The sequence below is a fragment of the Trachurus trachurus genome (genome assembly GCF_905171665.1).
Source record: "Trachurus trachurus genome assembly, chromosome: 7".
Lineage (NCBI taxonomy): Eukaryota > Metazoa > Chordata > Actinopteri > Carangiformes > Carangidae > Trachurus > Trachurus trachurus.
The window spans coordinates 30,180,655-30,195,034 of NC_139901.1; the positions used below are offsets into that span (position 1 = coordinate 30,180,655).

General features: G+C 40.3%; 1 protein-coding gene across 6 annotated transcripts in view; it reads left to right on the forward strand.

The window, feature by feature from the left end:
* Positions 1-14,380, forward strand: part of LOC310988629 (rap1 GTPase-activating protein 1-like) — a 60,624-nt gene that overhangs the window by 32,497 nt on the left and 13,747 nt on the right. For 4 of the 6 annotated variants that reach the window (XM_083975300.1, XM_083975303.1, XM_083975298.1 and 1 more), the window contains exons 4-15: positions 3,083-3,118; positions 5,189-5,236; positions 5,703-5,741; positions 5,846-6,037; positions 7,671-7,774; positions 9,182-9,260; positions 9,373-9,426; positions 9,961-10,044; positions 11,542-11,642; positions 11,844-11,973; positions 14,016-14,171; positions 14,270-14,341. In XM_083975300.1, the coding sequence (XP_083831426.1) occupies positions 3,083-3,118; positions 5,189-5,236; positions 5,703-5,741; positions 5,846-6,037; positions 7,671-7,774; positions 9,182-9,260; positions 9,373-9,426; positions 9,961-10,044; positions 11,542-11,642; positions 11,844-11,973; positions 14,016-14,171; positions 14,270-14,341 (1,095 nt within the window). Of the gene's footprint in view, positions 1-481; positions 1,940-3,082; positions 3,119-5,188; positions 5,237-5,702; positions 5,742-5,845; positions 6,038-7,670; positions 7,775-9,181; positions 9,261-9,372; positions 9,427-9,960; positions 10,045-11,541; positions 11,643-11,843; positions 11,974-14,015; positions 14,172-14,269; positions 14,342-14,380 lie in introns of those variants that run through there. The other 2 variants (XM_083975302.1, XM_083975299.1) reach the window with 2 other exon arrangements.

Here is a 14,380-nt window from a genome sequence, read left to right on the forward strand (position 1 = left end):
TCACAGTTTTTTGCAGTATGGTGATGCAAACATGTAAACCATAAACGCTCGGCTCACTGATGATGAATTACAACCCAGAAGTTGCACCAGTCAGTCAGGCAGAGAGGGAAAGTCTTACAGCCCGTCTATAAATTTGGGATGCCAGCGAAAATCCCTAAACAAATTAGCTGCAGCCAAAATGCAGAACTAAGACTTCCATGGCTGCAACCTGCGGTGGTGCATGAAAGAAAAATATAACAAAATAAAAGCCCCTGGATCCGTCCAAGCTGGTCAAAGTTTAAATGAGCTCAGTGAGGGTGCACACAGGAGGAGTTACAGCTGACAGGTCTACTACTCTGCGTATGTTTAATTTGCTTCTTGTCATAACGACGATCCTATTAGCTCTGGTAATGAAAAGTCTCAGCTCTAACACCTGCACCGTGTGCCAGCGAGCCGGCGAGTCGGCCTCGCTCCCCTGTGGATTCCCACACCTCCTCCACTCTGGTCATTTGTGAAAAATGTTGCTTTCTGCAGAACTGAGACTTATCTTATTTCTCTTTCTTTCCAAGGTCCCTTGCAGTTTGCATGCTTTTAAAGACATTTGTGTTTTTTTTTTTTTTTTTTGTGCACATAGTTTGTTTCTTTTATCAACAGCTGGTCATCGCTTTGTTTGTGAATGTCATTTGCGGTTGCGGTTTCTCTATTTTTGGCACAGGAAAGTGTTGAAAGACTTGACTGTTGTTGTTACCCGTATAGCTGGACTCCACCTCTGGCTATTGGCCTGAAGTCAAGACAAGATTAGTGATAAGGAAAGATGTGTGCATACAGTATGTGGTTTGTATTTCCTCCCACAAGATGTTGAAGATACAGACAGACAGACAGAGACAGAGAGAGTGAGAGAGTAACAGAGAAGGATCAGCAGAGGACAGAGGATTACTGCTACAAACTTAAGGCAACCTCTGCTGCTGCTGCTCTTACATGCAACCTGAGACATACAGCACCTTGTCTGATCCAGCGCTTCAGTCATGGTTGCAGTGAGCAGCAGGGATGCAGCTTTACCTCAGGTGTCTCTGCAGGACACGGTCGACTGTCAGAGAGAGAGAGTTTAACCCCTAGTGCTGCTGCTGGACTCATCGTTTGATGCTTTTTTTTATTGGCAAATTATAAAAAAAATGTCTAGAATTTATGACAACCACCACTTCTACGCTCCGGTTGTGACAAAGGCGCACTGGAAGAAACCCAACCATGTAAGTAGCTTTACTCTATAGACAGTAACGCTGTTTGGAAACATCATTAAGGTGGGAAACTAAAGAGGCTTGGCAGCGTTCGGAGCAGAGGTGTCTCTCTCCAAAGTCCAAAGAGTCCAGTTCTGTTCTGCAAAGCCTGACCCGACTGTGTGTGTGTCGGTTACGTCTCTGTGTTTGTGTGTGTGTGTGGTGGGAGAGATATCTATCAGGTGTTACACTTGGCGACAGCGTCCGATCTGGCCTTTTGTCCCGTTCATACCCATGGATATAGAGTTTAATGGCTAATGTAGTTGTTGTTTAAGCCCAGAGATAACACGAGGCTCAACTCTGAAGCTGCTGCTTTTCTAATCTCCCAGTTAATGTTGTCGGAGCTGGGTTTGTTTACTTTCAGGGTTTGTGGCGGACCATTGTTTGCACATGGTGGAGGACTTTACTCATACTCACACTGAGAGCTAAGACACGATTGCTCTGTACACAAACTGTTTGACTGTTATACTACGTCAGGCTCGACCGGGCTGAACCTTTGTAGCCCTCCCTCGTTGACTCGATCACTCCAGGCCGCCGCCGCCGCTGTCGACCGACCAGCACATGGACAGTTTGTGTTTCATGATTGATCGTCGTCGCCATGGTTAATGGATGCATACAGGTTTTGCATATGAAAAACATAAAGGACACTACCCCAGCAGCTGTGGTGGTGGGGATCTGTTGAATAGGTAGGTGTTTTGACATGGAGACGCAGTAGAAGGGCGAGGCAGGAGGCGACACACAGCAGTCCAGTCAAATGTTTATTTATTGAGATTAAAAAAAAAAGAGAAAGTCTGAACTTTGGCAAGATGTGAGCTTCCTGCTGAATAACGGGACAACACTGGTCCTGAATGACCGCGTTTAACCAACTTGTTAGAAATTAGAAAATTGATTATAGCTTAAATTCAATAATTAACTTTCCCTTTCTCTGTAAATGATCTGGGAGTTACCAGCTGTTTGTGAAACACACTTGATTCACACACACTGCAAAAACTCAAATATCAAGAATATTTGTCTTATTTCTAGTCAAAACAAATCTCATTATACTTAAAATTAGAAACATCACATAAAAGTAGCTTGTTTCTAGACACTTTTTACTTCTTTCAAGCCTATTTTCACTTGAAATAAGTAGAAAAATCTGATACTGGAGCAAGTTTTTCTTCCTTATTACAAGCACAAAAAACTTGCTTTCACTGGCAGATTATTCTACTATCTATTTCAAGTGAAAATTTGTTTGAAACAAGTGAAAATTATCTTTAAAAAAAAGTACATTTTTAGGTGATGAGTCTTATTTTAAGTGGAAAGAGATTAGTTTTGACTAGAAATCTCTATTTAAGTCTATTTGTGTTCCTGTTTCTAGAGTTTGATCAGTTTGTTCATAGAAAGTACAGAAAGTGGTGTCATGAAACATATTGTTTCTATGTCTTTGCATAGGAATTAGTTTTCTTTGCAAACAAAAGGAATATAAAAGAGTACATGTCCATGCAGAGCTCATGTAACATGTCTCTGTTTGGTTAATTACAATGCTTCATGTGCAAGCCCAGTTAATTAACACTTTTCTACTTATTGGACGTATTAAGCTCAGAGGAAAAGAGATTTCATGCACAAAGGAAACAATATTGTGTGTTTTTTTCATTATAATCATTATTGTTCTTATGTGTTAGACACAAAAAACAAGAAAATACATGGATTAAATATGTTTTCTTGGTAATATTTGGAGTGTAATGGGCTCCAAACAACAAGTGCTGCACTTAGTCATCTGGAGAAATACATTATAAACTCCAAAAGAAACAATAAACTCAAAACATCTCATGTCACTCTCCTCTCCCCAGACCACAGATTTATTTGAAATGATTGAAAGGATGCAGGTAAGACGATGCATTGATCTTTTTGTATTTTATCTCCGGCGTCTAAGCCGCATATACTCACAAAGCTGAAACTAACCCGTCGTCGGTGTGTGTTGTCTCCTGCTGCTGCAGCACTGTGACTGACCCTCTCTCCTCCTCGACAGCTACAATACTTATCTTCCTGAGATGAGATGAATATTGAGTCTGGTGTTTTTCAGAGGAGAGCTGTCATACGCTGTTATATTCACATATGTGTGTGTGTCTCTGTCTCTGTTAACACTCTGGTTGTAACACCGCCTGACAGCACTATAAGCTTATTATATCAGCTCATAAATATATTTAAAAAAAAATGGCTCGATCTCACGGCTCCTGAAGGCTTTAGAGGGACTTTTTTTTTTTGTTCGAACCATGTGGTCTCATCAAAACTAGATCTTCCAGTCGGTGTCTGTCTTCTGTCTCATAAGTGAACAATTGGAAACAAAAAAACAGTATGGGATGTGATGCAGGACTGAGCTCGGTGTGATGGATCGTCCTCCTCCTCGACGTCCTCCAGGCGCCATCACCTATCCCTTATTTAGTATCACTGCATCTGCCTCTGCACTTTACACACAATACACACACAATACACAATACATGCACACACACCTCCAGGTCCCTCAGATGACCCCTGGACATTTTTGTCCACCTCTCACACTTTCCCAACTCCCCACGGTCAAATGAAAGGTCACAGGGGCCTAATTTTTGGCAAGGAGGTGTATCTTTGGGTAAACTTTGGATGTCCCGAATTTCAGAATTAAAGTCAATTTTTTGGGCCCATAATGCATTTTTACAACACCCAAAAATATCGACCTCCGCCTATGGGTTTTTTAATGTATTTTATGGTAAAAAAAAAAAAAAAAAGTACCAACAGATATCACCATGAAACTTCCCAAGTTTATTACTCACATTAAGACAAATATTTTTTGTATTACAAGTTTTGTCAAATTTTATGTTTAAATATGTAAATGAGGCAACATCTATGAAATATGCGCTAATTTGCTTAAATTTCCAGAACCGAAATCTGAGCAATGTATAAAGCCCCTTTCAAAATTCTTGTTTTATTTTGTTGACATATTAGAGTCAGAATCTTTCACAGAGGGGATTTTGGATATCTCTTTTTATCACTCTGTAAATGAGAAAATACTGTCACCACCAGCCCTAAAAATAAAAAAATTAAATTTCGCTTTTTTTGTTTTTGTTTTTTGGAATAAAACGTTGTATGAATGATATATCAAGAAAAAATTGAAGGGTCATCATAGTATGGGTGCATTTTTTAATCCCCAGGGTCTTATTATTATTATTAGTGCTGATTAACGCACGTCTTCTGTGAGCTAACAGACTTTTCAGTCACTCCCAAACGCCTGCTCCTAATTGTCTTTCAGTATCCTCGCTCCCTGTATGTGTTTATATGTAATGTATCTCTCTCACTCTCTCTCTTTCTACCTTTCCATCTGTCCTTGTCTCACTTTGCTTTGTCGCCTGCTGCACATCTCCTGGGAAAACAGTGTGGTTATATAATGAGTTTTGATCATTTTATCCCAGTTTAGGACGTGATCTTCTACTTTTTAATCTATTCTCAGCCTTTGCTTCAGCTACAGTATGTTAGCGCTGGTTCATCAGTTTTCCTTCCTGTCAGGTTAAACATGCAGGATTTCAATGTTTTCTTTTCTCTTTAACATTTCTACTGCTTTTTACCTTTAAATGGCATTCATCTAATAAGTTATATGTTTCAGCTTTAGCATTAGCCTTTTTCAATATTGCTTTAGCAGTTTCTTCAACTAATTTAGCATTGATTCAGCAATTTCTTCAGCTCATTCAGCATTGCTTCAGCAATAGCGTTCAGCTGCTTTCAGCATTCACATGCGTTTTCTGCAAGAAATGCTTTTTTTTCTAGTTACACTTTGCGATATTGATATTGTTTTGTATTTCTAATCTAATAACAAGTGTGTGAGTTCAATGTGTGTTGAGATTTTATGAATGCAAAAGCAGCTGCTCAGTTTGACCCTTCTCTCTCTCTCTGTCTGTTTTCCTTATCTCGTCCTCCTCTCCCAGGGCAACAGGATGGATGAGCAGCGATGCACCTTTCCTCCTCCACTCAAGGTGCGAGTCTTCACGTATGAGCATTATTCACAATTATGCGGTCATTGTGTCACGACTGCTGCGCCGTATCTCGCTCAGCCAGACTGACTGATTACTCCATAGCACAGTGTTATATTCATAATGCAGTGAAATGCTCTCACGTCTCCCCACACACAGTTATACAGGACACAAACACAAAGAACCTAACAGGATAGGATGATGGTGGTGGTGGGTGATGATGCATGATCTAAAAAACGATCAATGTGTGCCCAGCGTGGTCATAAATGAGTAGTAACTGCTTTGATCAATCATGCACTGATAATTAATTCCTATATAGTTTCTAAACTGATTTCCATTGCATAAGCGTTACGCAACTACTCTGAAACAGCGTCCTGTGGGATTATGGAGTTGGACTCTGTGGCTATTTTCTTCTTTGATGATGAACAAACAGATAAAGCTCTTCTTTTTTTCATCTATATTTTTGCAGACTGAGGAGGACTATATTCCCTACCCGAGTGTCCATGAGGTATTATGATGATGTATTCATGTCCTGATATGACTTTCACATTAAAATCTGTTCTGTGCATGAACCCGTTGCCATTTGTTTGTTTTTTTTGGATATTGTTACAGGTGTTGGGCAGAAGAAGCCCCTTCCCTCTCATCCTGCTGCCTCAGTTCGGCGGGTACTGGATCGAGGGGACCAACCATGAGCAGATCGACACCGTGGACCCGGAGCAGCTGGTGCCTCTGTCCCCGACCACGCGCACCAAGCTGGAATGTAACACGACAGCCATGATCTTCAGGAAACACTTCCTGAGCAAGGTTAGTCACAGAAAGACTGCACGACATCACTAGATTAAAACAAAACTTGATCCATTCATTCAGTAAACTGAAGAAAAATTATATTTGTGACACTATAAGCGTGCAAAAGAAGTAATAACACAAATATCAAGATTATAACACAACTGAAACAGGAGAAAAACACGAGAGGACTGTGTGAGTGATGCCAAAATCACTTCTTAAAGGGATAGTTCAACATTTTGGCAAATTGGCCCATTGCCATAATCCCTATAGTCATAGCAGTAGGTTCGTTGCCTTTAATTGTCAGTGCAAGCTAGTTTTAGAACGGCGGAGCAGAGCCGTGAGCTGCTCAGAGCTACGCTATGGAGGCTCATGGGATTTCTTGGTTTCCCTCATTAAACTCATCAAATACACAATCCAACAACTCCAAAACGCTCTGGTGGACAAGTTGTGACCTGCACATTCACCACGCTATGAGATAATAACACAACGTTACCACACAGAGTTGTTTTAGAGGGAAATACAGAGACTGCTTGCTGAAAAACTGCCCCTGAGGGCAACGCGCATGAGCGGTTTTGCATGAATGTCCCTCTAAAACAACGTTGTGTGGTAACGTTGTGTTATTATCTCATAGCGTGGTGAATGTGCAGCTCACAACTTGTCCACCAGAGCGTTTTGGAGTTGTTGGATTGTGTATTTGATGAGTTTGATGAGGGAAACCAAGAAATCCCATTAGCCTCCGTAGCGTAGCTCTGAGCAGCTCACGGCTCTGCTCCGCCGTTCTAAAAATAGCTTGCAACGACAAAGTAAGGTAACGAACCTACTGCTAAGACTATAGGGATTATGGCAATGGGCCAGTTTGCCAAAATGTTGAACTATCCCTTTAAGATGCTTCATTGATTGATTTGATTAAATATGTGATTGTTAACACTTTAACACTTTAAAAATGGGCAAAATCAATACATATGACTTAATGAAGCCTGGTGAAACATTTGTATGTTTCTGCTAAATTACATTCACTTTCACCTCCTCCTTTTAATTCTACATATTTAACATCATTTCATACAGTTTTCTTAATCACTGCAATCACGCAATTAGACGATACAGTGATAGGAAGATCAAATAAACACGATTATTTAGCAGTGAAGTCAGATCTACTCACAGAGAAGGTGTGTTTTCAGAGTCGTACCACTCATGAATATTCTCATTACGGCAGCTTCTTTCCTCCTCCAATGAACCTCATTACTCTCATAGAAAATTTCACAATCAATTTCACTTCTTGCTCATTAAAATAATGAAATGAATCTGCAGTAATAAAAAAAAAAAAATCCCAGTGGAGAAACACCAACCCAGCCTCCCCTGTTTGGCACCTCGTACTCTGCTGCTAATGAAGATACATTAGGCTTTGCCACCTGTTCCTACACACGCATAACATGAACAAATTTGATCTGCCTGCAGCAGAGGGAAAAGCTGTCCAGATTGGAAAGACATGGGAAACAACTGGCGACACACACACACACACACACACACACACACACACACACACACACGCACACACACACACACACACATTCCCTGCTGTGTGTGTGTCTGTCTGTCTGTCTGTCTGTTAAGGGCAGATACTAATAGCCCTGTCCGTGCACTGTGCCCTCAGGAACATTTTAATTACTATTCAGTGGACAGCGCCCTTGGACATCTGGTGTTCTCCCTCAAGTACGACGTGATTGGTGACCAGGAACATCTCCGGCTAATGCTCAGGTAACGCTCATTATGCTCACATGGGTGTCGGACGATGCTGCTTTAATTTACAGAGAAAATCGAATCTTTACAGTAAGGGGAGACACTACGGGTGAATAGGGTAAAAAAATTTAAATAACAGATATCACCATGAAACTTCCCAAGTTCATCACTCACATTAAGACAAATATTTTTTTGTATTACAAGTTTTGTCAAATTTTATGTTTAAATGTGTAAATTAGGCAATATGTAATGAAATATGCGCTATTTTGCATACATTTCCAGAACCGAAATCTGAAAAATGTAATAAAGCCCCTTTCAAAATTCTTGTTTTATTTTGTTGACATATTAGAGTCAGAAGTTTTCACAGAGGGGATTTTGGATATTTCTTTTTATCACACTGTCAAAATAATAGAAAATACTGTCACCAGCCCCCCAAAAAAATCTAATTTCACCATGTTTTTATGAATAAAATGTTGTATAAATCAGGCTGTGAATGATATATCAACAATCCCCTCTGTAAAAACCTTCAGAATATAGACAGGAATAAAACTGTTTGGTGTCTGTAAGTGCTGCTGAAGTGGAGATTTCTAGCTCAGAGTCTGAGGAAAACTCATTTTGAGAAAACGGCCTTTAAAGACTTGTACTGTAAAATTCCATAGATTGTTAATGTAAATCGTACTTTTACGATTGGTTGCGGATACGGATGAGATGACAATTTTTTGAGCCTACATCATTGTTCAGGAGAGAGAGCTTTACAATGATACCTGACATGGGTCAGACAACAGGCACAGCACAGTATGTCACAGTAGCTGCTAACTTTTGGTAAATTTAGGAGAAATCTACTGACGATAGAGACAAAATGAAGTAAAATAACCACTTTAATGTGGATTTTCTACCATTTCTTTTGACCTTTCTGAGATAATACATGCCAAGGAAGAAAAATAGCCCAAAATCTCAAAATTGATCAGTGCATGAAAAAACAGTGATTTTGCCTGTAGTGTCTCTGAATAGTGCACTTACATCAGCTGCAGTAATGAAAGTGCATGGCTGAGAAGAAATGTCACTCCCCCTTTAATGATCAAAAGGAAACAGAACCGGAATAATCTTCTTTTTATTTTGTGTGTTTGTTCCTTAAATGCCCGGTATTGACTGTGTAAATGCGTCCACCCTGCTGGGGCGTTATCACAAGAGTCGTAAAGCTCGACCGAGTGTCAATAGAGTAACAGATGGACTATTTAGGCCAGCGAGTGGGCGGGGAAGTTTGATGATGATGATGATGATGATGATAATGATAATAATGATGGCCCATACCGGATCATCTCTTTCCCCCCGTCTGATTGGTTCTGAGAAATGTTGCGTTGCGCCACATTATAAATGTCTTTTCAGACCACGCTGACGATAGTTTGTTTTATGACTTTTCTCCAGGACGAAGCTGAAAACCTACCACGATGTGATCCCCATTTCCTGTCTGACAGAGTTCCCCAACGTGGTCCAGATGGCCAAGGTGACACAGCGGTGTTGTTGTTTTCACTACATTTGTCCCTGTTGTGACCATGTCTGAGCAGTTTCTGACATTTTTTTCCTTTCTCTTTTTTTTTTTTTTTTTTTAATTCCAGCTCGTCTGTGAAGAGGTCAACGTGGACCGATTTTTCCCCGTCCTTTATCCTAGAGTAAGATCTGGTTTTGGTTTGCATTGTCACTGGCCGGATATGAGCTCTCCTGTCCTACATGCACATAGGAAACAGTGTTCAGGGAATCAAACAGGGGAAATTAAACTAAAAACATTACATATTTTTAACACACCCTCCTAAATTGTCTAAATCTGACAGATGCATCCTCACATAGCTACAGATGAACCACTGGATGCATTTTTGCACAAATGAGATGCAAAAAGAATGGATGATAGATTTGGTCTCCCATCAGTATGGACAGGAGATTTTATGTGTGTTTGTGTATTTATGTGTATGTGCATATATTATACATTATTATATGTTATACTGTATATATATATCTTGATATTTTATAACGTATTAATATTGAATTAACATAGGGAGAAGTGGTGGGATTTAATAAGATTTGGCTTCTTCCCACTCCTTTTTTTCTGTGTTCAAATAAACTTTTATTTATTCATTCATTCATTCAAAGCCAAATCAGTTTCAATGTAGAAAAACTGCATACACTGTAAGATTTATATCTTTTTACAGGCTTCAAGACTTATCGTCACGTTCGATGAACATGTGATAAACAACAATTTCAAGTTTGGGATCGTCTATCAAAAGTTTGGACAGGTAAGCTTTTTTTTCTCCTTTTTTTTTTAAATCCTGGATTTGAACGAACAGAAAAGGTTAATTTTGCCTTTTTAGATGTTAGTTTTGCAGAACTGTGTGCAGTCCAGTGACAATTAGCAATGCACCACAGGCTGTAATTTCTAATATTCTCAAGGAAACTGATTACGCTCAGTCATCCACAGTCTTAATTATGGCCCTCGGTCTGGCCCAGCCACTGTGCGTGCGCGCTTCGCTTGTCTCCAGCACTCCCTCATTTTCCGAGGCAATCACAACCCTCTTGTTTACTATGTGGCTGTCAGAATAACCTATTGAATGCTGAGCTGAGGACACTTGTACCTTTTCGAACGGAGACCTCAGGGCGTGTAGAGATCCGTGCCGTCAATCCAGCCCCCGAAGCCCTGCAGAAGGTTAAAAACACAGTTAAATACATTGTTAATGAGCCGAGGGGGCCGTGGCAGGAAAAGCAGTGAGGACCCTCTGCTCACCCTTCAGGACGTCGTTCTCTATTCAGGAGGTGTTGCTGAGCAGAGAGAGACGTGATGGTTAAGTAGGCAGATATAATAAAACAGAAATACTCAATACGCCTCTTCTCAGCGTTATTGTTCATTCACTTCTCCACAGACAGACAATAGATAATCAACTCCCTGTCTCAGATGATCATTATTGCACAAGCCTTCCTTTATCCTTTATATCCTGTCTCTAAAACTCACTGTTGTATTTGATCGTCACCACCTTTGTTATCTCACGTCGCATACAAGTGCAGTGTTTGGACAGGAGTGTCAAACACACATCACTTACACTTTATTTAATGGCTTCCAGTTATTGCAGCTAATGACCTCATGTCGAACAAACACCTTACACGAAATACTCATTGCACCATTGCTTGCAGACTAATATGTCTAAATGTCTTACACTGCATAAACTCAAATATCTTACCAAGAATATTTGTCTTATTTCTAGTCAAAACAAATCTCATTATACTTACAAGAAACATCACATTAAAAAGTAGCTTGTTTTTAGACACGTTTTACTTCTTTCAAGCATATTTTCAGGGTTAAAAATCTGATAGTGGAGCAAGTTTTTCTTCCTTATTACAATAAAAAAAAAACGTGCTTTCACTGGCAGATTATTCAACTTATTTCAAGTGAATATTTGTTTGAAACAAGTGAAAATTCTCTAAAAACAAGTACATTTTTGGGCGATGAGTCTTATTTCTAGTCAAAACTGACATTTTAACAAGAAAAAGGACAATTATTCTTGGAAAGAATTTGAGTTTTTGCAGTGTACCTCCTTCCTTTCCGCTTCTCAGCTACTGTCCTTGATCCGTCTTCATTTGTAATGAAGAAGCATGAGTGGAATTATTATTATTAGCATTATTATTAGTGGCCTCTAATGTACAAACCATCCTGAGTATTTTTAGCTTGGAGCTTCTGACATCATTTGGTCCTTTAAGTCTTGATGTTCATGGATTGTTTTGTTTTTTTTGACTGGTTGCAGACTTCAGAGGAAGAACTGTTTGGCAACAGTGCAGAGAGTCCGGCTTTTGTTGAGTTCCTGGAGTTTTTAGGAGAGAAAATCGAGCTGCACAACTTTAAAGGGTAAGAAGGCGATAAATATACTGGTATACTGTATTTTTTAATTTTTTATAACATGATGCCAAGTTACAGTTTACATGATATACTGTAAGGGTTAGCGACAGGAATGCCAGTCATGCATGCCACTGCACTCATGGTGGAGAACATCCTATTAGACATGGGTCTGTGTTTGTGTGTGTGTTTGTGTGTGTGTGTGTGTTGCAGTTTCCGTGGAGGGTTAGACGTGACTCATGGGCAGACTGGCACAGAATCGGTCTACTGCAACTACCGCAACAAAGAGGTCATGTTCCATGTGTCCACAAAGCTTCCCTACACAGAGGGGGACACCCAGCAGGTACGGCAGCACAATACCAGACTAACACACCTTTTATGATTCACAGCCGGCCGTCGGACTGGTTCCCTCTGGCCGTCATAGTGCCATAGTTTTACATTTAGCTCCCAGCTGCAGCACATACACCGAGGTCCAACAGTCTGAGGCCACTTTGCCATTAAAGCAATATGGGAAAGTGGTTCAGACATTTGGATCCGAATGCAGCACAACACCGGTAGTAAACATTAATCACATTAAATTTATGCCATATGTGAACAGCAGTTCTCCTGGGTCAAGGAAGGAAGGAAGGAAGGAAGGAAGGAAGGAAGGAAGGTAGGAAGGAAGGACAAAGGGAAAGATGGGAGTAAAGAAGGAAGGGGAAAAGGAAGGAAGGAAGGAAGGAAGGAAGGAAGGAAGGAAGGAAGGAAGGAAGGAAAAAGGAAGGAAGGGAGGAAGGGAGGAGAAAAGGAAGGAAAGGTAGAAGGAGAGAGGGAACAGATTGGGTCAATCGGGTCAAAAAGGAAGGAAGAAGTAAGGATGAAGGGAAGGAAGTAAGGAAGGAAGGACGGAAGGAAGGAAGGACGGAAGGAAGGAGGGAGGGAGGGAGGGGAAAATGATTGTGGAAAGAAGGAAGGGAAAAAGGAAGGAAAGAAAGATGGAGGAGGGAGGGAACGGATTCGTTCAAGGAAGGAAGAAGAAGGAAGGAGGAAAGAAGGAAGGAAGGAAGGGAGGGAAAAAAAATTGTGGAAAGAATGAAGGGGAGAGGGAAGGAAAGAAAGATGGAGGGAGGGAACAGATTTGTTCAAGGAAGGAAGGAAGGGAGGGGAAAAGGATTGTGGAAAGAAGGAAGGGAGAAAGGAAGGAAAGAAGGAAGGATGGAGGAAGGAAACAGATTGGGTCAATTGGACCCAGAAGGACAACAGGAGGGTGAGATGCAGCGCTGAGGCAGCCAAGTCCTCCTTTTCCTCCTCCTCCTCCTCGTCTCTCTCTTCCTCTGTCTCACATATTCACGTAAACTCTGATTAATAAGCTCAAGCTCGACACCATTTGCTCTCCTGGTTTGCACAATGTGATGATGAGCCGTGTGTTCAGTTTCCCAGCGGCAGCAGCGGTGGGTGTTCAGCGCTCGTTCAAGTGGTCGCCAGGGGAAACAGCCCCCCCTGGTGGTAGTTCACAAGACTCACATGCTTAAAGAGATGAATGAGGACAAAGCACTTCTTTATACTTATTTATAGTTTTTTTTTTTAATTGAATTGAATTTAAATCTTCATGCATGAAACAAAACTTTAAAAAATCTCCATGAACAGAGAGAAATAAATAAATAAAAAGTTTTATAAAGTATAAAATAAAATATAGGCTATATATTAACATCTACAACAACAAAATGCAAACAAACAAAAGGACAACATGTTTGAAAAGGAGTAGGAAGAAGTAAAAAAATAAAAAAACTACCTACCCGCACTCTCTGTTTCATTATAATCAAAATAACAGCAAAATTAACAATGCAACATCAGTATACGTATATACAGTACTATAACAGTATATTACTAATATCACCAAAAATAACAATACATCAGTGTGATAGTACAATACTAATGGATAATAATGATCAAATATACTAAAATAACAACAACAGTAGATGATAATACAATGACTCATCCAGTTTCATCATCTCTGTTGTCTCTCTACAATGCGAAAGCAATTTTCATTTAATCTGAAACACACATACACTCACCATCGTTCCTTTATTTTCATATGATTTATTGGCTGGAAGAATGGTTTTGAAGCACTGTGCCTTTAAAGAAGTGTAAAGTATTCTTTTAATTAGACAGCCTTGTGAAAGAATGAGTTGGCACCACAATAGAGGGTTTTCTCTTATTGTCTTTTAATTCTCTCTGTTCCCCAGCAGAATGAAATACTGTATTCTCTAAAAAAGCCTAAATACAGCCATCTGAACACTTCAACGAATATGTAACGTGAACATTTTCCCATTTTTTCTATTAGGCTACATTCATTCATCTGTAAATTAATTTTTTTAAAGTTGCTCTGTGGTTGTTGTGTTGCAGTTGCAGAGAAAGAGGCACATAGGGAACGACATCGTGGCCATCGTGTTCCAAGAGGAAAACACTCCCTTTGTACCAGACATGATCGCCTCTAATTTCCTCCACGCCTACGTCGTGGTCCAAGTAGTCAACCCGTGCTCTGACAGCGTTCTCTACAAGGTGACCTACTTTTCCTCCTCCTCCTCCTTGTCTCCTTTATGCTACCACTCCCATTGATAAATGTTAATTATACTCCGTCTCGTCTCTTTATCCCTCAGGTGTCGGTGACAGCGCGGGATGACGTGCCCTTCTTCGGCCCGGCCCTCCCAAACCCTGCCATTTTTAAAAAAGTAAGAGAAAGGTCCTGAATTGCTGCACTTTCTCCCCTT